This window comes from Mustela nivalis (assembly GCF_964662115.1).
Source record: "Mustela nivalis genome assembly, chromosome: 2".
In the NCBI taxonomy this organism is placed as follows: Eukaryota; Metazoa; Chordata; class Mammalia; order Carnivora; family Mustelidae; genus Mustela; species Mustela nivalis.
Window position 1 is genome coordinate 48469 of NC_139021.1, and position 27614 is coordinate 76082.

Consider the following 27614-nt stretch of genomic DNA (forward strand, 5'->3'; position numbering starts at 1 on the left):
AGCCAGGGCCAGGATTAGAATGCCAAACAATGAAGAGAAAGCACAAAAGATTAGAGATTTAGTCTGAAGACAGAACTCACCTTCCAGCTAAAGTATTGGACACTTGTGTAGAAGGAAAGCAAGAAAGGATGACACAGGTTTTTGGCTTCATCAACTAGGTGGGCAGCAGGACCATTCACTCAAAAGCAGAAGACGAAGGGAGATCAAATGTTTAGACTTGTCAAGTCGGAAGTACCCGTGAAACATCAAAGTAGAAATGATGGGTAGGCAGCTGGGCTCCAGGCATCTTATCTAGTCTGGGATGCAAGCTTGGGAGACACCAGCAAAGGTGGCATCACAACCACTGAGGAGGACTAAGCCACCCAATTCAATGCAACAGAGGTCCTGGGACAATGACTTGGAGCAGCCACGGTCTGGAGAGGTCATGTACTGATGCTCAACCCTGGTCTTCAGCCAGGATTGAGGACAAGAAGCTCTCTGCTCCTGAGAACAAAGCCTTCTGGGAGCCACACTGGCTCCCTGAGCATGAACCTGCTCAGGAATGATACAAAGGACAAGCACTACGGTGAGCCCGGAACCCAGCCACGCCAGACACCTCGTCTGTACTCATGTAACACAGGTAGTTAGCCCATGAATTCACTAATCCACTTTTACAAAAAATAGTTTTATTGGTGCAACGTGACACTATGACATAAAGCACTACACCATTTGAAGTAAGCACCACGATACAGTTACATAGCTTCCCCCACACTCCTCACTACAAACAGCTGCTTAATCTCAACCTACACACTGAGAAAACATTCTACAACGTGCTGAACACTCACTTCAGGTTACTGTAGAAGCTTTTCTAAACAGACCTCCTTCCTCTGGCAGGAAGGACATTTCCTCTGAAAACCTACAAATGGCTGTTGTGCTTACCTGACAGTACCCGACAGGCTGGCCTCACCTCTGTCCCACAGCCAGGGCACCAGATCCCACTGACCAGCCATGGACAGACCAACCCCACGACCGATAGAGCATTCCTGGAAAGGCTCTGTACTCCAGACAAACTGCCCACACTACGTGGGCAGGGGAACTGTTCTGGGATGGAACACCGGCTAAAAAAAATTGAACCTAAACTCTTCATCAGGCGTGTCCAGGGTGGCCTTGGCTACCCCTGCCTGGCGAGGCCTGCAGACCCTTCCGTTCTTCTTTCTGGCGGCCTCACCAACAGGCTGCACCTGCGCTGCACGGGCTGCTGTGGGGGAGCAGACAGACAGTCTCAGAACGGTCCTAACAGCTAACCTCACCTGTGTCCCTTCGACTCTAACCCCCTGCGATAGAAAACTATTCATTCCTCAAAACCGTGGGGACGGTGTTCTCTCAAACTCCACTTAGACACAGGGGCACCGGGTGGCTCCGTCAGTCGGCTGAGCTGACTCCAGCTCCGGTCACGATCTGAGGGTCAGGAGATCCAGCCTCCCATCAGCTCAGGGCTCAGCGCCGCTGAGACGCTCTCCCCCTGCCCTCCGCACCGAGCGCCCTAACCCTAACCCTCGCCTTCGCTGTGCCCACTCTCCCAGGCCTCCGGGAGCCCGTGTCCTCCCCCTGCCCACCCGCGCCAGCCCTGTTCCTCTGGGTCTCCTCGGTCCCTCCCTGGGCTCGCCCTCCCTACCCCCTGCACGTTTCTTAAAGGCGTCATTGCTCTGACGGTGCGCACGTGCCCGCTCCTCACCGGTTCTGAGAACCCGAAGGGCCTCTCGCCGCTCGGCTTCCATCTGAGCCCTGTAGTCCCCAAACAAGGAGCGCATCAGCTGCCTCTTGCGGGGCAGGGGGGTTCTTTCGCTGCGCAGCGTCCGGATGGCCCCAGCGGCCTGCTCCTCTGAGGATCAAAACCACAAATGACCAGGAACCTCCACCCTCACCTCCCGCGGTCCCGCGGCGGCGCCCGCAGCGGCACGACCACGGCTCCCGCCCCCCGCTCTACGGAAAGGCCCCTCACTCTGCCTCGGGCTCGGTCTCTGCATCTTGAGGCCCAACTCCAGCTGGTCCACGCACCACGCCAGCTCCCGGGCCAGCTGCTCCGCCTGCGGTAAGTGGGGACGCGCCATGACGCGGCAGCAGGACCCCGCGGCCGCCAGCCCCACCCCCGCCGCCCTGCGGTCCCCGTCCCGGTCTCCGAGCGCGCGCCGGACGCACGGGGCTCGCCGCCCTTGCCTGAGCCTCGGCGCTGACGGGCGCCTCCTCGGAGACCGGCTCCTCAGAGACCTGCCCGCCTCCGTTCGCCACCGACGCCCCATTCCGACTCTTCTTCTTCGTCTGCTTCTTGGAGGCTGCGGCGCCTCCACGGCGTTCGGGGTGCGCCCCGGGGGCGGCGTCGCTGCGGGCGGAGCGCCCTAGGCGGAGGCCGGCCGGCTGGGACCTGACGGCGGAAGGACGCGGGGCGTCGGGGAGCGACCCAGGCGGCCGGGGGCTGCGGGGCGCGCAGGCGGTGCGTGGGCTCTCGGCCGCTGACTCCTCCCGAGCCGGCTGTCCTAGGGCCTGGACAAAGGGGGACAGCACAAGGGTCGTGGGGGGCCGCCGAAGGCCCAGGACCCTGGCGCCCCCGCGGTCTCTCCGCACATCTCACCGCCATGCGCCGCCGTCGCCGCCGGAGATTACGTAGGGCCGGAGGTCCGACGCCGAATTCCCTCCTCCGGAAACGCGTCTGCGGCGCCCAATTCCGCGGGGCCGGCCGCGCGGGGGGCGGGGGCGGAGGGACCAGGCTTCGGTGGGCGGGCCGATGCTGCGGTGGGCGGGGCCTATGCTGCGGGGGGCGGGGCCGAGGCCCTGGCCGCTGAGACCCGTTGGGGAGGTCTGTCGTTACCGGGTCGCAGGCACCGCTCTGGACGGGAGGACGACCCCCTAAACAAGGGAACGCTCTGGAAGCTCCCCTAGTGGGGAGAGAAAAGCCGTCACAGAAGCGCCGAGAATAGCAGCCGAACCCGGCCGGCGAGTGGTCAGCAAAGACCTCTGGTGCCAGGCGGGCGGAACGGGTCGGGCGGCGGGAAGGCCGCGGGGAGGGGGCTGGGGCAGGGGCCGCGGTGCAAGGCGAGGTCGGAGACTTGGGCGAGATGCGGTCCTGCGGGCGCCGTGGGGTAGCCCGCTGTCCGCTGTGATGGTGACTGCCAGGGAAGAGACGTTAGTCCAAAGAGTGATGTGCGCAAGGGCCTGCTTAGCCAGAGGGAGCCGTTTTGTTGTTTATGCAGGAAACTGAGACTGACCCTGCCCCTCCCAGGGGAACTGACTTAAAAGCAAGTCCAGGAAACCAGCCCCAGGTTGCAAAGCCCAGATACAAGGGCGGGTCAGGCCAGGTGGAGACATCAGTGGGGGCGCATACTGTCTCCCTAGCTACCAAGGAGAGTGGACCCTGCCTTTTGGGCACCAGTTCTGACCAAGGTGATAGGCTAGGTCAAATATCTACTATAGGGTAAGTTGTAATTCAATTGGCTACCCGCGTGTGACCTAGCATGACTGTGCAGCTTTCTCTGTGTGTTACAATCTCATTGGCCGCCTGTGTGTGGCCCGGCTCAACCACATGGCCTTTGCTCTATAAAAGTTCGTCTGTGAGGCTGGGAGGGGTCGCCTCTTTGTAAGAGACACCACCCCCCCAGCCCCGCCGACTGGTGGGTTTGATTCTTGATGTTTGGCGTGAAATAAAGCTTTGCTTGACCTTTGCTTTATATCAGTCTCACTCCTTTGATCACGGACCCATTATTGGGGGACCTATCACTGTGGTCCCACTCAGATGTTTTTGAAAGATCCCTCTGCTGTCTTGGGTTTAGGGTTAAGGCTAGAGGCTGGGGGCAGGTGAGGCTGGGAATATTGGGGGAGGGGGTCAGAAGCAGAGGGGAAGAGCCTGCACACTTGCTGGTGGCTTGATGTGAGCGCCGCAGGGGAGAGGACAGAGGGAGCCCCATCCCACAATCTGCCCAGGACAGTCCTCCTGCCATATTGCACTACAGACCAGAGTGCCTCCTCCCTGCCCCGGGTCACAGGCATCAGCAGACCTCCGCAAGAATGAGGGGCTCCAGGAGGACGGGAGTCTGAGCGCTGTCTGATGATTCAGAAACCGGGATAGAAAGTGTTGTTTCCTGAGACCATGGATGGGAAATGTTGCCTGCCTGTGCTGGGAGGTCTCAAAGGGGAGAAGGTTGGTCATCACAGATAGCTGGTGTGCTGTTTATTGCAGCATAGCAAGTTGTCACAAAACTTAGCAGATCGACAACAGTAAACATCTGGTACAGTTTCTGAGGATCAGGAATCTAGCAACAGGACAGCTGTTTGTTTCTAAGTTAGGGTCTCTGGTGACCCCTCTTGAAGGGAGGAATAGTATTTTTAAACTACCACAGTTAGGATGTGTTTTAGTCCCGGCAGATGGAGGTTTTGGTGGTGAGTGGGTTCCAGATCCAAAAGGACTTTTTCCTGCCTTGTTTGGCTGGAATCAACCTGTGAGACTTGGCCCAGAACTGCTTCTACAAGAAAGCCTTCTTAGCCCAAACATCCGTGTCTGAGCACAGGCCTCACACCAGACTGCCGTCTTCCACAGCCCTATGCGCAATCAGCCATGCAGTCCTATCAGTTTATCTCCTAACTGGTCTCTGCCCCTTGCCATGCACACCATCTCTGCCCTGAGCAACCTTAATGCAGGCCTTGCTGATTTCTGCACTTCCTCTCCCTGTCCATCTTGTGGTGGGAGTGAGCTTTGTAAAACAAAAACTGTGTTACTCTCTTGCCTAGGAATCTTCTGTTTCCTCCATCATGAAGACCAGACTTCTTAGCTGACATGGACAGCTGTTTGCCTGATCTTCCGGCCAGCACAAGCCTGACAAATCACACAGAGGCAACAATTTCCAGACCTCACTCTGCTCTGGTCCCACTGAGCTCCCAGCCTTCTGAGTTTCTCCTTATAGGCCCCTGCAACCCCACTACCCTCTGCCCTACAGACACCTTATTTTCCTTCCCTGGCAGTACTAGCACCTATTCAAACCCCCAGGCCCAGACAGCAGGTCCCTGAAGAACTTGAGAGAGGAAGGCATAGAGGACCCAGCCTTCCATTTCAGTAAATCTTCACATCTCTCCACTGCCTCTCACCCTGGCATGTAAAAAGGACTCATAAAAGTAAGTACAAGTCCTCAGCTTCCCCTCCCTGGCTTCTTACCTCCACAACCACCCCAGAAACCACTTCTAACGTGGCACTCTCCATCACCATGGCTACTCCCTATTCTTTTTATTTTTTTTTTATTTTTTTTTTAAAGATTTTATTTATTTATTTGACAGAGAGAAATCACAAGTAAGCAGAGAGGCAGGCAGAGAGAGAGGAGGAAGCAGGCTCCCTGCTGAGCAGAGAGCCCGATGCGGGACTCGATCCCAGGACCCTGAGATCATGACCTGAGCCGAAGGCAGTGGCTTAACCACTGAGCCACCCAGGCGCCCTAAAGATTTTATTTATTTATTTGACAGAGAGAGAGATCACAAATAGGCAGAGACACAGACAGAGAGAGAGATGAGGAGAATCAGGCTCCCTGCTGAGCAGAGAGCCCAATGCAGGACTCGATCCCAGGCCCCTGGGATCATGACCTGAGCCGAAGGCAGAGGCTTAACCCACTGAGCCACCCAGCCGCCCCGCTACTCCCTATTCTTAAATAGATAATTCTCCACTAGTCTCCACTAAAACCATCTTTCCTCTGCCTACTCCCCTAGCATCTCTAGGAAATATGTTACAAATTTCATACCTGTAAATATCAATATTCATATGCAGTTACTTCTTATCATTCCAGATAGTTCTATATAAAGTAACTGAGAACAGTGAATTTGTGAATACTGAACCATTGCTCCTAGGGGAAGTACAGTTGGGTTCTTGGGAGCCTCCAGTCACAATATTTTCATCAACCACTTGATACATCACCTTGCTGTGTTTCTCTATTTAATATATATTGACATGCACATCTAATATACATTGTTGATTTATTAACATTGACATCATGGCCAACAACATGATGACTAGTACCTGACTGAAGCTTATGTAGCACATGTATTTTCTCCGTAAGGCACAGCACACCTTAGGAACACTAGACAGCACCCTAGCACTATGCTTGAGAGCCATTTTAAACAGCAAAACCACCACAAAAAGCAAAAGAATGCAAAAAAAAGTGTAACATTGAATGCACTATAAAAAGGACACTGATTTCGAGTATGAGAGCAGTGTTGCCGGTTCAGCCTTAGCTGGGAACATGGCAGTGAAATCACCCAGAATTTTCATTACTCTGCACATCTCCATGAATGACTATGAAAGTATAAGAGGAGGTTTTGGGGGTTACAAGTAAATTTTAGCAACCAGGTGAATTTGCAAATATGGAATCCACAGTAATGAAGATTAACTGTAGGGCGCCTGGGTGGCTCAGTGGGTTAATCCGCTGCCTTCAGCTCGGGTCATGATCTCAGGGTCCTGGGATCGAGTCCCGAGTCGGGCTCTCTGCTCAGCAGGGAGCCTGCTTCCATCTCTCTCTCTCTCTCTCTCTGCCTGCCTCTCCACCTACTTGTGATCTCTCGCTATCAAATAAATAAATAAAATCTTAAAAAAAAAAGATTAACTGTATAAATAAACATATTTGAAGGTAAAAATCAAAAATGGATGTCATTAGGACCTAGTTGAAGAAAGAGAACATTACCAATGTAATTCAGGACTTCCATGTGTGTACATTAACATAAATATGGGGATACCTGGGTGGCTTAGTCAGTTAAGCCGCTGCCTTTGGCTCAGGTCATGATCCCAGGGTCGTGGGATTGAGTCCCTCATCAGGCTTCTTGCTCAGCAGGGAACCCACTTCTCCCTCTGCCTACCACTCACCCTGCTTGTGCTCTCTCTGACAAATAAATAAATAAAACCTTTCTAAAAAATAACATAAATATGTATCTCTAAACAATACTGTTTAGTTTTGCATGTTTTGAACTTTACATACATTAAATCACCCTATATGTGTTCTTAAGCTTCTTTTTCTCAGTAAGTTAGTGAGGGTTACACATGTTACTGTGTGTCATTGTAGTTCACGGTCTTCACTGGTGATAATATTCTACCGTATAAGGAAACCTAACAATAAACATTTTTTTCTTCCACTTTATTTTGCTATTATAAACAATGCACTGGGCATATTCTTGTATGTCACCTATGTTCAGGTATTTCTCTAAGATATATATATCTAGGGATGAAAAAGCTGAGTTGTATGGTTTTTTCACTTTCATTATAGTATACTTCAATGAAAAGAAATTCTTATTTTGAACATTGTTAAATGTATCAATCTTTTTATTTTCCCTTTTTGTGTCTTAAGAACCTTTTGTTAGGGGCGCCTGGGTGGCTCGGTGGTTAAGCCTCTGCCTTCAGCTCAGGTCATGATCTCAGGGTCCTGGGATCGAGCCCCGCATCGGGCTTCTGCTCAGCAGGGAGTCTGCTTCCCCCTCTCTCTCTCTGCCTGCCTTCTGCCTACTTGTGATCTGTCTCTGTCAAATAAATAAATAAATAAATATTTTTTAAAAAAAAAAGAACCTTTTGTTAACCCAAGATCATTCAAATTTTTTGCTGGAAGTTATTTTTCTGTCTTTTATAAAGTAAGAGTCAGTTTTGTTTTTTAAAATACGGATAATCAATTTTCCTAACCCCATTTGTGAAAATCAAGTCTGCCATGCACCTTTGTTTGAAGTTCATTTCTACATGTGCATGGATGAACTTCAGAACTCTACAGTGTGTTCCATTAGGCATTTTGAATATCCCCACACTAAGTCCACTCTGCTTAAATGACAGTCTTTACAGTAAGTCTGATATACAGGGACTGCCACTCTCACCACTGTTCAACAGAGTATTGGAAGTCCCAGCCTCAGCAGTCAGACAACAAAAAGAAACAAAAGGCATGCAAATCAACAGAGAAGAAGTCAAACTCCCACTCTTCACAGATGACATGATTCTCTATGTAGAAAACCCAAAAGACTCTACCAAAAAATTAATAGGACTTGTACAGGAATTCAGCAAAGATGCAAGATATAAAATCAATGCACAGAAGTAAGTCATATTTCTATACATTAATAACAAGGCAGAAGAAAGAGAAATCCAACAACCAATCCCATTTACAATTGTACCAAAACCCACAAGGTCCTAGGAATAAAATTAACCAACGAGGTGAAGGATCTGTACTCTGAAAACTATAGAACATTTATGAAAGAAATTGAGGTAGACACAAAGAAATGGGAAAACATTCCAAGCTCATGGATTGGGATAACAAATATTGCTAAAATGTCTATGCTACCGAGAGCAATACACATTTATCCTTATCAAAATGCCATCAACATTTTTCATGGAGCTGGAAAAAACAACACTAAAATTTGTATGGAACCAGAAAATATCCTGAATAGCCAAAGGAACATTGAAAAAGAAAAACTGAAGTGGGAGGCATCACAATTCTGGACTTCAAACTGTATCGCAAAACTGTAATCATCAAAACAGAATAGTACTGGCAAAAACAAACAAACAAACACAGACACATAGATCGATGGAACGGAATAGAGAACCCAGGAAGGGACCCTCAACTCTATGGTCATCTAATCTTCAACAAAGCAGAAAAGACTGTCCAATGGAAAAAAGACAGTCTCTTCAACAAATGGTGCTGGGAAAATTGGACAGCCACATGCAGAAGAATGAAACTGAGCCACTTACTTACTCCATACCCCAAAATAAATTCAAAATGGATGAAAACCTAAATGTGAAGCAGGAACCCATCAAAATCCTAGAGGAGAACACAAGTAGAATCTCTTTGACCTCAGCTGAAGCAACTTCTTGCTAGACATGTCTTCAAAGGCAAGGAAAAGAAAGGCAAAACTGAACTACTGGGACTTCATCAGGATAAAAACTTTTGCACAAGAAAGGAAACAGTCAACAAAACTGAAAGACAACCTATGGAATGGGAGAAGATATTTACAAGTGTCTTATCAGATAAAGGGTTAGTATCCAAAATCTATTAAAAAAAAAAAAAAAAAAAAACGGGACGCCTGGGTGGCTCAGTTGGTTAAGCAGCTGCCTTCGGCTCAGGTCATGATCCCGGCATCCTGGGATCGAGTCCCACATCGGGCTCCTTGCTTGGCGGGGAGCCTGCTTCTCCCTCTGCCTCTGCCTGCCACTCTGTCTGCCTGTGCTTGCTCTCGCTTCTCTCTCTATGACAAATGAATAAATAAAATCTTTAAAAAAAAAAAAACTTATCAAACTCAACAACCAAAAACCAAATAATCCAGTCAAGAAAAGGGCAGAAGACATGAAAAGACATTTCTCCAAAAAAAGACATACAAATGACCAACAGACACATGGAAAAATGCTCAGTATCACTTGGCATCGGGGAACTACAAATCAAAACCACAATGATATACCACCTCACATGGGTCAGAATGGCTAAAATTAACAACTCAGGAAACAACAGATGTTGGCAAGGATGTGAAGAAAGGGGAACCTTCTTAGCACTGACGGGAATACAAACTGGTGCAGCCACTCAAGAAGACTGTATGGAGGTTCCTCAAAAAGTTTAAAATAGAGCTATCCTACAACCAGCAATTGAACTATTAGGTATTTATCCAAAGGATACAAACATGGGGCACCTGGGTGGCTCAGTCCTTTAAGAGTCCGCCTTCAGCTCTAGTCATGATCCCAGGGTCCTGCGATTGAGTCCCGCATTGAGCTCTCTGCTCAGCAGTGATCCTGCTTCCCCCCTCTCCCTCTGCCTGCCACTCTCCCTACTTATGCTCTCTCTTGCTATCTCTGTCACTATCTGTCTCTATCAAATAAAGTATTTTTTTAAAAAGGATACAAACAGTGATTCATAGGGCACATGCACCCGTGTTTATAACAATCATGTCCACAAGAGCCAAACTATGGAAAGAACCCAGATGTCCACTGACAGATAAATGGATAAAGAAGATGTGGTATATACACACAATGGGATACTATTCAGCCATCAAAAAGAATGAAATCTTGACATTTGCAACAACATGTATGGAACTAGAGGGTATGATGCTAAGTAAAATAAGACAGAGAAAGACAAATATATGATTTCATGTGTATGTGGAATTTAAGAAACAAAACAGATGAACACAGGGGAAGGGAAAGGAAAATAAGACAAAAACAGAGGGAGACAAACCATAAGAGACTCTTAACTATCAGAAACAAACAAGGTTACAGGAGGGAAGGTGGGTGGGGGGATGGAGTAACTGGGTGGTGGGCATTAAGAAAGGCATGTGATGGGGGGCGCCTGTGTGGCTCAGTGGGTTAAGGCCTCTGCCTTCAGCTCAGGTCATGATCCCAGGGTCCTGGGATCAAGCCCTACATCGGGCTCTCTGCTCGGCGGTGGGCCTGCTTCCTCCTCTCTCTCTGCCTACCTCTCTGTCTACTTGTGATCTCTGTCTTTCAAATGTATAATAAAAATAAAATCTTTTAAAAAAAAAAAAAAGAAGGGCATGTGATGGAAAGAGCACCAGTTGTTGTATGCAAATGATAAATCACGAAATTCTACCTCTGAAACTAATAATACACTATATGTTAAGTTGAATTTAAATTTTAAAATTAAAACATAAATATAAAATAATAAGTATACAATAAGTCTAATACAGATAGCATACATCCCCTCACCCTGTTCTTTACTTCAAGGGTACCTCAACTATTCTTGGACCTTTGTTTTTCCAGATAAATTTTCAAATTGGCTTATCAGTTTCCATTAAAAACTCCTTTGGATTTTGTTAGAATTAATTCTATAGAGGATTTTGGTTAGAATTGACTCTCCATATTAAATAATCATGACTCTAACATCAACCTGATATACCTCTCATTTATTTAGGTATTCTCTATATTTCTCAATAAGGTTTCAAACCTTTGTCTCTAAATACCTTTCAGAATTTTTGTAATTAATTTTGCATATGTTATTGCTTAATTGCTATTAGGATTCAAAGTGGAACACAATCATCTAAAAAATATGATATAGTAAGAAAAGTATTAGATTTTTGTTCCTGGTTCATGGCACAGAGCTCCTAAAACCCTTGAAATGTCCTCAGTGATAAGAATAATAGGAGCATCGTGGCTCCCTGCATAGCTTCAAGATGAAGCCTGGTCAGCAGAAACACTACGCCTTCACCAGAGCTTCTATCTTGCAGCCCCATCTCCCAACCTCCAGGAAGGGGAGAGGGGCTAGAGATTGAGCTAATCATCAATGAACACAACCATGCCTACATAGTGAAACCTCCATGAAAACGCCTAAAGGAGGGGGTTTGTGGAGCTTTCGGGTTAGTGAATATACCCATGTGCCGGTAGGTGGGGCACCCCAACTCCAGAGAGACAGAGGCTTCTAGGCTTGGGACCCTATCAGACTTACCCTACTTACCTCCTCATCTGGCTGCTGATTGGTATCTTTTACAATAAATTGCAACCCTTAATTAGTATTACCCTGGGTTCTGTAAAGTCCTTCTAGCAAGTTGTTGAATTTGGGACAGGGGTTGTGGGAACCCCTGACTGGATATCTCAGCTGCACAGAATTATGAGTATTCTCTGGCACTTGAAGCTCGTGACTGGCATTCGAAGTGTGGGCCGTCTTGTGGGTGAGCTCTTAGCCTGTGTGTCAACTCTACCTCTGGTAGTTAGTGTCAAAATTTAGGTGAATTATAGGACTCTAGCTGGTGTTGGAGAAGACATTTCTCATCTTTGAATTGATTAGGATTTCTTTCTTTCAATGTCCCCCTCTCTACAAGCTTGGAAACTACACTATTTTTATTCTTTTATGGTTAATCTTGAAATCTTGAAATTTTAACACGCTTTCTAAATGTATAAAAGTCTGAGGTATATCAATATTCCTCCTGAATGACACAAAGACCTTTGAATACTCCAGTTCTATTCACCCATTCCTGACTCATCTGCTATTCTTTTTTTTTTAATATTTTATTTATTTGAGAGAAAGACAGTGAGAGAGAGCATGAACAAGGGGAAGGTCAGAGGGAGAAGCAGACTCCCCGTGGAGCTGGGAGCCTGATGTGGGACTCGATCCCAGGACCTCAGGATCATGACCTGAGCCAAAGGCAGTCTCTTAACCAACTAAGCCACTCAGGTGTCCCTCACCTGCTATTCTTATCCCAACTTTATTTCTATTTGTTTTTAAACCTCCCAAATCAGACATGATTTTTATTTACAGTCCATGTTTTTTTTTAAAGATTTTATTATTTATTTGACAGAGAGAGATCACAAGTAGGCAGAGAGGCAGGCAGAGAGAGAGAGAGGAGGAAGCAGGCTCCCTGCTGAGCAGAGAGCCCGATGCAGGACTCGATCCCAGGACCCTGAGATCATGACCTGAGCCGAAGGCAGCGGCTTAACCCACTGAGCCACCCAGGCGCCCTACAGTCCATGTTTTTGTTAGTAAGCTGAGATGACCAGGTCAGAACATGGGATTCCTGCTCATGGGAAAGTAAATGATGTATCTTGAACACACAGAACACCCTGCACGAGTACCAGTCTCTAGGTTTACAAAGGCATGTTGTTAGAGACAGAGACTTCTAGAGAAACCATGATTTTAACAGTTTAGGGGACAAGCTCACACTGAGTGTTAAGAGTAATATTTAGTTACAAAGAAATAACCAACTTGTGTCTCTTCTCCTCAGTGGGAAAGCAGGAAAGGAGTGCAGTGCAGTGGTCAAGAGCACTACTGTGAAGGCAGGAATGTCTGCATTCAAATTTCAGCTCCAATATTTACTGTGTAATTTTAAAGAGGGTAATTAACCTCTCCTATCTTCAAGTTCTTTATCCGTAAAATGGGGGGAGTAGTTGCACCTGCCTTCATGGGTTTGTTGCAAAAGATTATGTGAAGAACTTGGCAAAGTGCTTGGATAAAGGTGCCTCTTATGGTTGGCATTTACTGGGTTTTTTGGCTCTCTGACACCTGCCCCCTTCTTAGGAGCACCCAGTTTCTTTTGGGGTTAGGCCTCTGCCCCACTGTGTGTATTTTTGGAGGGACATTAATTCAAGGTTTCCTTTTAGGAAGCTGCTTGTCTCCCTGCCACAGTCCAGTCAGGGAGAACATATGTGACCTATGTATGTGAATCAGAGAAAGACAGAGTGAACACTGGTAGAAATTTCACTTGGCAGAGCAGACAATTCTGGCTATGTGGGGCCTGCTTCCCCATTCCTCCAAAGCATCCTTGTTTCCTACACTATCTCCCTTGATTCTGCAAGTCTCCCAACTTCAGTATTTCCACTCAACCAAGAATCCCAGATAAAACAGTGGTGATGCTACAAAGCAGCTGACATTGGGTATGGATTTCATGCTGGACCTTTGAAGGAGTCCTGGAATTGGAGTGTTTAGGCTGGTTATCAAAGAAGCTCAAAGAGGAAGAAAGTATAAAATCAGGGATCCCAAAAGAAGACAGCCCATGTCAAACTCTCCTTAATAAGGGAGAAGAGGAAACTGAACTTTATTTCACTACAATGGAATTTTTACTACAAACTTAATATACTTGTCTCATTTAACTTAAACAATTCTGTAAGAAAGGAATTATTCTCTTAATAGAAACCAAGCCTCAGGGGTGCCTGAGTGGCTCAGTCAGTTAAGCGTCTGCCTTCAGCTTAGGTCATGATCCCAGGGTCTGGAGATTGAGCCCCACATCGGGCTCTCTGCTCAGTGGGGAGCCTGCTTCCCCCCCACCTTCTCTCTGTCTGCCTCTCTGCCTACTTGTCATCTCTGTCAAATAAATAAAATCTTTTTAAAATTATAAAAATAATAAATAAATAAATACATGAAAATATTTGACAAGTGTGGGAATTTGATAATAGAGGAGGCTGTTCATGTGTAGGAGCAGGGGATGCATGGGAAATCCCCCTACCTTTTGCTTAATTTTGATGTAAACTTAAAATGAAACAGCAGGGAGGGGTTTGTTTTATTTATTTGAGGGCAGAGAGAGAGAGAGAGAGAGAGAGAGAGAAAACAAGCAGGGAGAGGAAGAGAGAGGGAGAAACAGAACGACACTGAGCAGGGAGTCTTATGCAGGGCTCAATCCCAGGACCCCGGGATCATGACCTAGACTGAAGGCAGTCACTTAACCCACAAAGCCACCCAGGCACCCCTAAAAAGTCTACTTCAAAAAAAGTGATGGAGGGGACACCTGGGTGGTTCAGTTGGTTAAGCATCTGACTTTTTTTTTTGGACAGAGATCACAAGTAGGCGGAGAGACAGGCAGAGGGAGAGGAGAAAGCAGGCTCCCTGCCGAGCAGAGAGCCCGATGCAGGGCTTGATCCCAGGACCCTGGGATCATGACCTGAGCCGAAGGCAGAGGCTTTAACCTACTGAGCCACCCAGGCGCCCCAGCATGAGACTCTTGTTCTCAGCTCAGGTCTTGATCTCAGGGTCATGAGCTCAAGCTCGTATTTAAAAAAAAAAAAAAAAAAAAAAAAAAAAAGTGATGGTGCAATAAATGTATTCTCAAGCACAGTAAGCCTTTTCTGAAATCACTGATTCTTTTGTAGGAGGAAGTACTATAGTAAGACAAGACAGAAATCCAGAAAAACAGAATGGGATCCATAGAAAGTGAGAGTCCACTGCACAAAGATCCTGGAATTGAACAATTAAATACATGGGTGACAGAAGAGAAGAGCCAGATTTCTTACTGTTGACCTGGGAGATCACGGACAAGCGAGGGACAAAGACTAGAATGATCCATGCTGCACTGGCTTAGATCTGGAAATGTCAGGTTTAGCTTAATACAGACAGGCAGATGTGTACAGAAATACGGACACGTGAGTACACAGTGGATCAGTGCACACGCGCAGCTCCCTGCCGTGTCATGACAGGACCTAGAAGCAGCGACGTTCCACCGGGGCCGGATCTAACACGGCCCTGCAGCCAAAGTCACCCGAGCTCCACGACAGACGACCCTCGCTGCGGCAGAACAGGGAACCTCCAGGAGCCGCCTGGGGACGAGCTCCGGCTCCCGCCTCCATGGCGACCGTTTCTCGGCCAGCCCCTCTGACGTTTATTTCCGGTCACTCGAACTCCAACTCTGCGTCTTCCCAGGTGCACCGAACACAACCCGAACACCGGCTCTAAGGTCCGCTCCGCGCGGGTTTCGGCTGGGGCTACCACCCGCGTCTGAACGTGTCCTTTGTCGTGGGCGTCCCATCGCTCCGGCGCGTGGAAAAGACCTTTTCTCCCTGAACAGCCTCTTCGCCGGCGCCACAGACCGGCGGGCCGCAGCTCAGGCGCCGCTTCGGGCTCTGCCCTCGGTTCCGCTCACCTACGTCTCCTCGTCTGGACTCGACTCGCGCAGCTTCACCGCAGCTTCACCGCAGGGTCACTTGGTAGAACCCGCGCCGACCGGACTCGCGGCTCTGCAGGCCCGCCCCGCTGCTCTGCGTCCGCCGCCGTCCCTTACCCACTCTCAGGTCTGTGGACACCCGCCGATTCGGGAAAACCGGCTTTTAACCTCTACTTTAGAAGTTCTCGACGTGTCCTTCGACGTTCTCCCGACCACGGGCCTCGGCCACAGAGCCCGGGGCCCCGGCTACGTCTCTCCGCCGGGCGCGCTTCCCGTCCCCGCGGCTCCGTCGTTTTCCACCTGCGCAGCCGCGTCCCAGGCTCCGCGCGGGCTGAGGAGAGCGCCGACCGGCAGCCGCCGCCTCGCGACGGTTCTTTAGTCCCTGCGTCTGCGTCTCCAACAAGAAGGCTTTCGGCGGGCGCCCGGCCGGCTCCGGAGTCGGCGCGCTGCGTTCCAGCCCCGCGGCGAACGAACTCGAACGAACGGGCGCGGAGAGAAGACCGTCCCCGCCTCCGCCTTCTCCGGTTCCACAGAGCGTTCGCTTTGCCCCCGGCGCTCGCTACCTCGCGTCTTCCTCACACTCTGAAAACCCCCTCGTGCCGCGACGCGCACCGCCGACCGGAGCCCGCGGCCAAGCGGCGCCGCCCCGCCTCACCGGCGCCACAGGGGCCCGCGACCGAGTCCCGCCGGCTCCGACGCCCGCGCCTCACCCCGCCGCCGCCGCCCGCGTTACCCGTGCGAGCGCTCCGGTGACCCGACGCACTCCTGCTACTCTTACTCTGTCAAACACGGATCTTTTCGTTACGACAGAAGGCTTTGTCTCGCCTCCATTCACCCCTTCTTTCTTTGGCGTCTCCGACTGAGCGCCGGTGCCGCCTCCCTGAGGAACTCCGGCCGTTCCTCACAGCGGTCGGGACCACGACCCGGAACTGGCCGGGAGCATAGACTCTTCCGGGCGGCTAGAGCGGCCGCCGGAAGCGGCTAGAGCGGCCGCCGGAAGCGGGCATCCGATTGGTGGCGAGCTGGAGCGCGGCGGAAGTGCAGTGCGGGCGCTTCCCGTCCGGCCGCGCGGGCTCCGGCGGTCGGCAGTCTGCGAGCCGCACCTCCGCCCCAGCCGCGGAACCGCCCGGCGTGAGTCGGCGCCGGTGCGGGGGGGGCGCGGAGGCGGCGTGGAGTGTGCGGTGAGAGGCCAGCAGGGGAGCGGCGGACGCCCCCGCGCAGAGCTCGCGGCCGGGGGTCCGGGCTCCCCAGGCCGCCGAGGCGGGGCGGCGGCGCGGACGGGGAGGGCCTCAGCGAGGGGCGAAGCTGGTTGTGCTCAGGGGCCGCGTCGGAGTCAGGCCCGTGCGGTGCACGCGGCAGAGGCGAGGGGGGCCGAGGCTGCGGTTGTGAGCGCGGCGGGGAAGGGGCCGAGGCGGCTGGGGACCGGCGGGAGGTGCCGCGCGGCGGGTGCTCGGGAAGCAGTGCCGCAGGGGTGGTGACTGCGGGCCCTCACGGTTCGCCGACACCGCGCGGAGCGCCCTGTGCGTTTTCTTCATTAAGTTCTGGAAAAGCCCCTCGGGCTGAGTCTCACTTTAAGTCCGTGCGGAGACGCAGGCCGCGTCCCCGAGTTTGCACCCGCGGGTGGTGTGTCCGGGATGGGGGGAGCCCGCGCCTGCAGCCGCGGTGCTACCGGCCTCCGGGTCCGCGTGCAGGCGCGCTCGCGGTACGCGCTTCCTCGGCCGGGCGCGGGCCTTGGAGGTGGGAGTCGGCTCTGTGGCCGAGGCTCCTCCCGATGGCGCGCGCCGCCAGCTCCCGGTACACCGGCCCGCGCCAGCCTTTCTCTTGAGCTTTGGACCTGTAACTCCAAAAGCTCTGATTCTTCCCTTGTACATTGAAATTCAACATGTACCAAAACGGCTTTTAGGTTTTACCCTTACATGGAGGTTTGATCCCTCAGAGTGGATGCCGTGTCATCGCAGTAGCGGGGCCAACCTTGGTTTCTCATCCCAGACCTGATTCGTCAGCAGATGCTGGTGACGACGCCTCTGAAGCGCACCTAGGGTCTGGTCCCTTGCCGCCGGCGCCCACCACTCTGGTCCAAGAGACTGCCGGCTCTAGTGGATTGCTGCTGGAGCCTTGCGGCCGGTGTTCTGTTGACATCCTCACACTCCCCAGCTCCACCGCAGTCTCTTCTCCGAGCAGCAGCCGGAGAGGCCGCCCGGCAGGTCAGAGCACTGCCCAGATCTTCGGGATACTTCCCTGCTCATTCAGAGTAAAAGCCCATGTCCTGTAGCCTGTGAGGCACCCCTCCCTCCTCTCTCTTGCCCTCCCCTCATCCACTTCAGCCCCTCTGGTCTCCTTGCCCTTCCTTGAACACATCAAGTGGGCCATCGCCTCACACCCGTTGCCCTTGTGCATTCCCCTTCCTGGAATTGATCTGCCCTAAGGTCCACACGGTGCCTGCCCTCACTCCGTCCAGACCTCTGCTTTGGTGTTGCTTTACCAAAGTTGCCTTCCCTGGCCATCTCCTACCACCAGCTGCTGCCCTCATGCCGTTCATTCTTTCTATCCCTTGTCGTCACCTGACACAGGCTTTTGTTTGTCAGCGGCCCTATTTGCTTGCACACCGCCTTAGGTAGGTGCCTGGTCTGCTTGTTCTCAGCTGTTTGCCCACTTTCCAAGACCCTCAAGGTGGTCCTGAGATGCAGCCTATTGTCTGCCCTGGCCAGGTGCATTGCTGGGGCCATCATATAGTGGCCTGAGGATGCTGTTGTCCCAGGGGCTGCTGGGGAAGCCTTGTGGTGGAGAAGGGAATATCGTCTCAGAGACCACTGGGTGTTTAGTTCCTCTGCCCTTCCCAGGGCTTTCTGGCAGCCGCAGACTTGGTCTCTGCTGACATAGACCTCTTGAGATCTAGGCACCGAAGTCTCAGTGCTGCGGTGAAAAGCAGACTGGTCACACTCCATTCCAGCCTTCCCTCTCCCTGCAGTTTTGCCCACCTCCTTGGGACAAGCTAAGAGATGCAGCGATGGCCGTCAAAGATCTCCTTCCTCCTGGGCCTCAGGTGAGTGGTCCTCTTGAGATACCTGAGCCCTTTCTTGGCTAAAGTCTCTCCATGGTTCTCTCAGTGAGGAGCTGTCTTCACCAGTGTTCTCAGCCCCTGAGTTCCAGGCCCTTAAATGTGCTGCACACTATCTTCCCAGTCCCTGCACTAGGCATAGTAGAGGGCAGGGGTTGGGCAGACAGAGATAAGTCAAAATGGTGCTGGTCTCAAAGAGCCCAGTCTTGTGAGGACAACAGTCTGGTTCATGCATTCAAAGGGGTTTTGCCGATCATGAGCCACCCTGGGCCTGACCCTGGAGTTGCAACAAGATATTATCGTTCCAGGTTTTGGTTTCTTTTGAGGAAGTGGCTGTGTTCCTTTCCCGGGAGGAGTGGGGCTGTCTGGGCCCTGCTCAGAGGGGCCTCTACAGTGATGTGATGCTGGAGACCTACAGAAACTTGATCTCACTGGGTAAGGCTCCTTCTGAAGTTCAGCTCTGGGTTCCGTGCTCATGAACAGCACTAGGGTTAGACTCAAGGCTCAGAGACATCTTTCCTCCAGGCCCAAACACAAGGCATTTCTGATCATGGTTTCAGGTAAGCCTGGTCTGCACAGAGTCTGTACCACAGACTCCCCCAGTTTCCTTGTAGGAAATATGGAAGGAGAATATCATTCATTAAACCCTAAGTATTTTCACATCCAGAGTCAATCATAATGCATCTTCATGGTTGGTGTTGGGTTAAATGGTTTCTAGTGCACTCTGAGGCTAACATATCATAACTTTTTTTTTAAAGAGATTTATTTATGATCTCAGGGTCCTGGGATCAAGCCCCACATCAGGTTCTCTGCTCGGCAGGGAGCCTGCTTCCTCCTCTCTCTCTGCCTGCCTCTCTGCCTACTTGTGATCTCTCTCTGTCAAATAAATAAATAAAATCTTTTAAAAGGAAATTTTTTTTTAAAGAGGGTTTATTAAAAAAAAAAAAGAGGGTTTATTTGTGTATTTGAGAGAGAGACGGTAGGCACAGAGGGAGAAACAGACTCTACACTGAGCAGAGAGCCCAATGCAGGGCTTAATCCAGAACCCCGGTATCATGACCTGAGTTGAAGGCAGATACTTAACCCACTGAGCCACCCAGGTGCCTCATATCATAACTTTAAGTTCACACAGGTAGTCAGGGGCAGATCTAGGATTTGAATCCGTTTGGTTTTCAAGCCCTCCCTTACACCAAACGTGCTGCTTCCCTTTAGTCCTCATGGAAGTCAACACCAAGACTCTACTATTAGGGTCTTCTAGCATGATGTGTTCAGGCCCCTTATCCTTGGCCCCCAGAAGAGCTGCGTTTACTTTTCTTCAGCAGGGGAAGAGGCCTGCATCTCTTTCCTTTTATAGACAAGTGGCAAGGGAGGTCATGAACAGGACACAGGTGCTGCCTATGGGGCCACCTTACCCTGGACTTGGGTGAATTGTCAGCCTTGCTTCCTTTCTCTGGAGCAGGACTTCAAGGTTCCAAACCTGATGTCATCTCCAGGCTGGAGAAGGGGGAAGAGCCATGGGCCCCATACTCACCGAGAATTGAGGAAGGCTGGATCTGGAGTCATGGGAGTGAAAGTGAGTCTCCAGGAATGCCGCTGTGCTCTCCTGCCCCTGCTGAGCTTCTCTGTGAGCTCTGGACCACATCTTTTGTCACGCCAGAGCTTTGCTCTCCCTCTGCTCCGTTCCCACCTCTCTTTTCTTTCTGATCTATACCCATAAATGAGTTCATGTTTCCCTAATCCTACAAAATGTTCTTTCAATCCCAGAAAAGAGCTCAGGTGTGTCTCTGGCAGCTGACTGCCTCAATTGCTTCTGTGTCACCCAGTCGTTCTCAGGCCTTGCTGGCCAGCTCTGCCTTGGCTGCTTACGAAGGCCATCCAGAGACATGCCCTCTGCCCAGACTTACTCCTGCTATTGCTCAGAGTTCCCAGGCTGATTCGGGGCCTTGGAGAAAAACATGAGCTAGGGTTTCTTCCTGTGCAGCAAAGGGTATGGGCATGTAACTAGTAAGCGGAGCACCATCTTCAGCTACCACAGCCACTAACGATGCCGGGAGTCTGTGCTCAGGGCATGCCCAGTGCTTTGCTGACACAACGAACTTAGCAGTCCTCCAGTATCCTCACAAAGTTGGTACCCAAGAAACTGAGGCACAGAGAGATGTGGTTGCTGGCCAGAGATCACACAACTGGTCAGGAACAGAGCTCAGTTAGACTCTGGCATACTGGCTCCACACCCCATGTGTTCTTTTTCCCCTCTTAGAAACAGTTTTATTAAGGTATATTAAGTGTATAATATGCTATGCATATCTAAGATGTGCAGTTTGGTAACATTTCCGTGCTCTGTACTGTATGTGTGAAACCTTCACTATAGTCAAGATAGCAAACATGCCCATTACCCCCCAACGTTTTCTGCTGTCTCGGCAATTCCTCCCTCTTACCCCTTCCCATCCCTGTCATGAAGCAGTTACTAGTCTGCTTGCTGCCAATATGAATTACATTTCCTAGAGTTTTATGTAATTGGAATCATAGAACATGTACCCTTTTTTTTGTCTGGCATCTTTTGACTCCACGTAATTCTTTTGATATTCATCTGTGTTTGTATCAATAACTCATTTATTTATTTTGGTTATTATTTTCTTTGTATGGCTATGCCACAATTTATCAAGTCCTTAACAGGCATTTGGGTTGTTTCTAATTTGGGCTTAGTACAGATAAAGCTGCTGTGAACATTTGCGTACATATCCTTGTAGGACCATACGTTCCTTTTCTCTTGGATAAATACCTAGTAATAGCATGGCCAGATTACGTGCTGGTGTATACTTAACTTCTAGGAAACTGCCAGAATGTTTTCCAAACTGGTTGTACCATTTGACATTCCCCCAGCAATGGATGCGAGTTCCATTTCCCCTGCATGCTGATCACTTGGTGTGCTCAGTCCCTTTTTAAATTTTAGCTGCTCTGATGAATGTGTACTGGTGTCACATTGTGGTTTCACTTTTAATTTCTCTGATAGTTAAAGATTCAGAGTGTCTTGTTTTCCTTCTGTGTATTTTCAGTGGCAAAGTGTCTGTTCATATCTTTGCTTATTTTTTAACTCAGTTTTTGTTCTTGTCTGAAGTTTTACAGAGTTGCTTTCTGGATATAGAGCTCTTCCAGACACAAGCCCTTTATCAGATAGATGCTGTGCATAGGTTTTCTCTGGGGGCTTCATCTCTACTCTCTTCCCGTGTCTTGGAAGAGGAGACATTTTACTAAATTCTGATGAACAGCATCTTGTCATTTCGCTCTTTTGTGGGTTGTGCCTTCGGGGTCACATCTGAGAAAACGGCTTAATTCAAGAGGTTTTCTTCTTATAGAAGAAAATTTTATAACTTAGAAATTTTAGGTATTTGGGTCTGTGATTCATATTGAGTTGGTTTTTGTGTCTGGTATGAGTTATGGAATCCAGTTAAATTTTTAAAAATGATGTCCAGTTCCAGCAACATTTGTTGCAAAAAACCATCCCTTCACCACTAGTATTGCTTTTGTGCCTTTATCAAAAATAGTAAAAAATAATAAACTAAATCCCTTGGAAGTACTGTGAGTTGGTCACTGAAGTCTGTTCAAATGACATAGCCCAATTTTACATCCATCTATTCAACATTTTCAGCTCCGTTTCCTTGTCGGCTGAATGGTCTGAGAGTCACAGCCTGTTACAGCTTTAATCATAAGCAGTCGACAGAAGAGAGGCTCCACGGTGCTCCCGTGGCATCTCACAGCAGGGCTCCCCTCACTGTTCTGACCTGCTTATCCTTTCAACAGTCCTTGTGTTCACTTGATTCAGTGGTTTTGTTTGGGTTTTTTTGTTTTGTTTTTAGTAAATTTCCTTTAATTGGATTTCAGAATTCATCTGTATCACAGTTTTTGTAAATATTCAGGTAATTTACTCACTGGGAATGTGTGCTGTGGGTTATTAGCTGCTCTGCTCGTGCTGCACCTGCTGTTTGGATGAGTAGCTTACCTCTTCGTATCTGTTTTCTCTGTTTACCCTGATTTGCTTCTGTGAAGCCTAATTGTCCATAACTTTTTTCTCAATATCCATTAATCTGTATACCTTTTGTTCATTATAAGCCATTTATCATTCTTTTTTTTTAAGATTTTATTTATTTATTTGTCAGAGAGAGAGAGAGAGAGAGAGAGAGCGAGCACAGGCAGAGAGGCAGGAAGAGACAGAGGGGGAAGCAGGCTCCCTGCCGAGCAAGGAGCCCGATGTGGGACTCGATCCCAGGTCGCTGGGATTATGACCCGAGCTGAAGGCCGCCACCCAACCAACTGAGCCACCCAGGTGTCCCTCATTCATTTATTTTTTTAAAGATACTCATTTAGGGGCATCTGGGGGGCTCAGTCATTAAGCCTCTGCCTTCAGCTCAGGTCATGATCCCGGGGTCCTGGGACTGAGCCCTGCATTGGGCTCTCTGCTCAGCAGGAAGCCTGCTTCTTCCTCTCCCACACCCCCTGCTTGTGTTTCCTCTCTCTGTGCATCTTTCTCTGTCATATTAATAAATAAAAAATCTTTTAAAAGAAAAAAAAGGATGTATTCATTTATTTCAGGGGGAGGGGCCGAGGGAAAAAGGCAGACTCTGTGCTGAGCCTAGAGCCCAACACAGGGCTTGATCTCATGACCCCAAGATCATGACATGAGTCAAAATCAAGAATCAGACACTTCACCAACTGAGCCACCCAGGCACCCCTCGTTCATTTGTTTTTAAACAGATATTTGAATAGGTATTATAAGTAGGCTAGAAGAAGACACCTTGTTTGCAAAGTAGGAACAGTGACATGAGCAGTCGTCTTCTTAACACTCTAGTCGCCTTTCTAAAAGCTCTTTTCCTCAGGTCATCCCTCACTGTTCCTGCTCCATCTGTCCCTAGTTAGCCCAGATGTAAGCCTTTGACCTTGGACTTCTCTCTTTCCTTCCTTCCGTCCCACACCAGCCTTCCTTGCTTTGATAACATACTTCTCTTCCCCTCTTTCCTCTTCTCAATCCCAGTGAGATGGTTTTTTGGATCTGCATTCAGGAAATGCAGTATGCTCCTAGGAGATAGTTGTTTTGTGTTACTATTTCTATTTATTCCCTAATTCTTTCTCCCACGGTAAAATATGAGCAACTCATTTGTCCTGTTCTTTCAGGTTTTGAGTCTTGGACAGGAAAGAGGGGATTGACTCCAAGACAGAAAATTTCCAAAGCAGTGGGGTCCCAGAGAGCAAAATCAGAAGAATCTGTAAAGAATATTTCCAAGGAACCTGATTTTGAAGAGATGAGTAAAACTGAGGGAAAATTAAAGAACTGCTGGAGAAAATCTGCAGAGGAAGGGTTTAAGAAATCCTTCTCCCAGAAGAACAGTTCTGGGCCAGTGACATTGACACATATGAAAACCCCAATTAGAAGGGAAGGCCAGAAATCCAGTTCTGTGGAGGTAAACTGCACTGCAGATCCAAACCCGTTTGGATTTCATAGAGCATCTAGAGGGAAGAATCTCCACCAGAATGTGCCATGTATGGATGACTATCAGCAAAGCCAGGACCTCACTAATCGCCAGTGTTTCTCCCCAGAAGAAAGAGCCTGTCAAACAGATGTGTGTGTGAAAATGCCCAGGCAGAGTTCAGTTCTTAGTGAGAATCAGAGGGTTAACAATCCAGAAGAATCCTTTGAGTATAATGAGTATGGAAAACCTTTCAGCCTGAGTAGAACTCTTTCTCAGCATCAGGGAAGTCATACTGGAGAGAAGCCCTGTGAGTGTGATGGGTGTGGAAAAAATTCTCACCACTGCTCTGTCCTAAGCCAACATCAGAGAGTTCACTGTAGAGAGAAGCGCCATACCTGTGCTGAGTGTGGCAAATCTTCTAGGGATCATTCCTATTTCATTCAGCACCATAACACTCACATTGGAGAAAGACCTTATGAGTGCAGTGAATGTGGGAAAGCTTTCAGTGTACATTCATCTTACAGTCAACATCTTAAAATTCATACTGGGCAGAAACCTCATGAGTGTCATCAATGTGGAAAAGCCTTTAGACATAGCTCTAACCTGATTCATCATCAGAGAATTCATAGTGGAGAGAAACCGTACAAGTGTAAGGAATGTGGGAAGGCTTTCAGTAGACACTCTCACCTCCTTCAGCATGAACGAACTCATTCTGGAGAGAAACCTTATAACTGTACTGAATGTGGCAAAGCCTTCAGTGCACGATTATCTCTCATTCAGCATCAGAGAACTCACACAGGAGAAAAACCCTATGAATGCATTGAATGTGGGAAATCCTTTAGCTTGAACCGAACCCTTACTGTTCATCAGAGAATTCACACTGGAGAGAAACCTTATAAGTGTAACGAATGTGGAAAATCCTTCAGTCAGCGGTCCCAAGTCATTCAGCACAAGAGAATTCATACTGGAGAGAAGCCTTATGTCTGCAATGAGTGTGGAAAATCATTCAGTGCTCGCCTGTCCCTCATCCAGCATCAGAGAATTCACACTGGAGAAAAACCTTATGGATGCAGTGAGTGTGGGAAAACCTTCAGTCAAAAGGGACATCTTATTCAGCATCAGCGAATTCACACTGGAGAGAAACCCTATGAGTGTAATGAGTGTGGAAAAGCTTTCAGTCAGAGTTTTAATCTTATTCATCATCAAAGGACACACAATGGTGAGAAGCCCTATGAATGTAATGAGTGTGATAAAGCCTTCAGTGTGCTCTCTTCCCTTGTTCAACATCAGAGAGTCCATAATGGTGAGAAGCCCTATGAGTGTCACAAATGTGGGAAAGCCTTTAGCCAGGGCTCACACCTCATTCAGCACGAGAGGAGCCACACCGGGGAGAAACCCTACGAATGTAACAAGTGTGGGAAAACCTTTGGGCAGATATCCACCCTAATTAAGCATGAGAGAACACACAATGGAGAGAAACCCTATGAGTGTGGTGATTGTGGGAAAGCCTTCAGCCAGAGTGCACACCTTGTCCGCCATCGAAGGATTCACACTGGAGAGAATCCCTACAAGTGCAGTGACTGTGGAAAGGCCTTCAACGTCCGCTCCTCTCTCGTGCAGCATCACAGAATTCATACTGGGGAGAAGCCTTATGAATGTGAGAAGTGTGGGAAGGCCTTCAGTCAGCAGTCACAGTTTATTCATCATCAGAGGATTCACACTGGAGAGAAGCCCTACATGTGCAATGAATGTGAGAAAGCCTTCAGTGCACGCTTATCCCTTATCCAGCACAAGAGAATTCACACAGGAGAGAAACCTTACAAATGCACTGAATGTGGAAAGTCCTTCCGACAAAGCTCTCACCTTATTCGACATCAGAGAGTTCACAGTGGAGAGCACTCTTACGTGTGTAATGAATGTGGGAAAACTTTTAGTCAGAGAATAACTCTTACTAGTCATGAGAAAATTCACACTGGAGAGCAGGCCTATGAGTGTATTAAATGTGTGGATCTCTTTAGTGCACAGGCAGCTTTCATTCAGCACCACAAAGTTCACAGTGGAGAATAACTGCTTTATTCAATAAAGTTTTCACTGTTGTACGTCAGGAGCAGTATACTGATGCGAAAGCTTCTGTTTTAGAGATTCATCTCTTGAGTGATTTAACAATGTCCCAGTGCAGTGCTAACTGAAGACAGGCTGCCGGATTATGTGGTAGAAATTCCAAGGTCAGATGCCTTTCCTCCCACAGAGGGTGCCCTGTGCCTGAGTACTTGAAATGAGCCCCGTCTGCGTACACTTACTTAAGATTGTGTTTTCATAGCTCCAGACGTTAGGGTGCAGTGAGGTATTTTATGTGGTCACTTGCTTTTCCTTCCTCCTCTTCATCTATTTCAAGTTCAAGGAGAGTAACTGGAACCATTACACTTTGGTTTTGTTTTTTTTTTTTTAATATTTTATTTATTTGACAGAGATCACAAGTAGGCAGAGAGGCAGGCAGAGAGAGAGGAGGAAGCAGGTTCCCTGCTGAGCAGAGAGCCCGATAATGGGGCTCAATCCCAGGACCCTGGGGTCATGACCTGAGCTGAAGGCAGAGGCTTTAACCCACTGAGCCACCCAGGCGCCCCACCATTACACTTTAAATCTGGGAAGAACCAGGTTGGGATTTCCTTGTTGGTTTGGACCTCTTCAAAAAGTTTTTGGGTTATTGTGAGGGATGTCCCTTTAACTTCAAAAGTGTTACCCCTTTTCAGCATCAGGTAATCCAAACAGGAAGAAACTAGGAGCATGAACAAAATTTGTTAAGGAGGTGAGGCATGTGTGTAGATTCAGACTTTGAGATCCTGCTAGGAAATCAAATGACACATGGAAAATGGGTTTTCCTACAAGGTAATTTGGAAAGTCAAACTGCTGTGAAATGGGAGGAAAATAAGCATAAAGTAGACACACCAGAGCATGGGATATGACTTACAGGTTTTGTTCTCAAAACCAAGTTTGGTATATTCCATATCATTTTTTTGAGGAGAGAAGGGGAGTGGTCACAGCTATTCCCTTTCACTGGGCAGCCTGGCGCTGAATAGACCCTGGTGAGGAGTGGCAGGTCCTTCTGCTGCCAGAGGGCAGGACTTGAGGTAAGGCAGAGCCACTGAGCAGCTTTTAGTAGATAGATAATTGTGTAGGTTGTCTGCGAGGTACCTTTTGTCCCCTGGAATGATGTTGGTCACCAGTGTCTCAGTGTCCTTTAGTTCTTGATGTTCGAGATGAAGTATATCCTGGGAGTACTGTCTTCCTAAATCCAGTTTTCAGAGTTGCCATCCTTGCCTGTGGTTCTTCTGCCCCGATTCACCCTGATGGGTGGCTCACTTCAGGATCCTCAGAACCACATTCTCCAGAAACGTCTTTAGCACTTTCTCCTACATTTTGATGGAAGAACTAGCATCAAAATGAGCTGAAATAGGTTGTACATACGAGAAATTCGGCAACAGCAGTCTGTGAGAGACAGTTCTAGAAGCTAAAAATCTGGCAGCTGAAAGTAGCTTAATTCTGATGAACAAGCTGAATGCCACATGTACAAACATCTCAAAGGGATTGGCTGATTAATATTTGGGATAAGCTATAATGGAGTGATGCTTTGTATATAAGAATCAGGGTAAGAAAGAAGAAAAGGTAAGAGCAATGAATTACTTAATAATTGGCCATTTTATTCCTTTATAGTGTCCTTTTCTCTAATAAAGTTATTCCAGTTTTCCTGTTTATCAAAGGTA

The 27614-nt window shown here is 48.6% G+C and overlaps 2 protein-coding genes across 4 annotated transcripts; one reads left to right on the plus strand and one right to left on the minus strand.

The window, feature by feature from the left end:
- Positions 1-648: 648 nt before the first annotated feature.
- LOC309859577 (UPF0488 protein C8orf33 homolog) lies at positions 649-16263 on the minus strand. Of its 3 annotated transcripts, XM_082720382.1 has the most exons (6): positions 16112-16253; positions 2609-2912; positions 2197-2520; positions 1982-2066; positions 1715-1861; positions 649-1237 (listed from the first exon to the last, which is right to left on the minus strand). In XM_082720382.1, the coding sequence occupies exons 2-6, from the start codon at positions 2612-2614 to the stop codon at positions 1098-1100; spliced, it is 702 nt and encodes a 233-aa protein (XP_082576508.1). In that variant the 5' UTR covers positions 2615-2912; positions 16112-16253; the 3' UTR covers positions 649-1097. The 3 variants fall into 3 exon arrangements, with proteins under 3 accessions (XP_082576508.1, XP_082576507.1, XP_082576506.1); XM_082720381.1 differs by having other exon boundaries at positions 1982-2520; positions 16169-16263; XM_082720380.1 differs by having other exon boundaries at positions 1982-2520.
- On the plus strand, positions 2613-27614 carry LOC309858765 (uncharacterized protein; the record flags this gene model as incomplete). Its single annotated transcript, XM_082719067.1, has 7 exons — positions 2613-2749; positions 15258-16068; positions 16297-16464; positions 18302-18376; positions 18700-18826; positions 19851-19964; positions 23558-27614. 7 exons carry the CDS (start codon positions 2613-2615, stop codon positions 25918-25920), a joined length of 3795 nt encoding a protein of 1264 aa, XP_082575193.1. The 3' UTR covers positions 25921-27614.

Excerpts from the sequence above, each read along its gene's own strand:
- LOC309859577 (XM_082720381.1), bottom strand. Across the intron at positions 1,862-1,981 it reads GAGACCGAGCCCGAGGCAGA|AGGAGCAGGCCGCTGGGGCC; the intron begins GTGAGGGGCCTT and ends TTTGATCCTCAG. Across the intron at positions 1,238-1,714 it reads CCTTCGGGTTCTCAGAACCG|CAGCCCGTGCAGCGCAGGTG; the intron begins GTGAGGAGCGGG and ends GCTCCCCCACAG.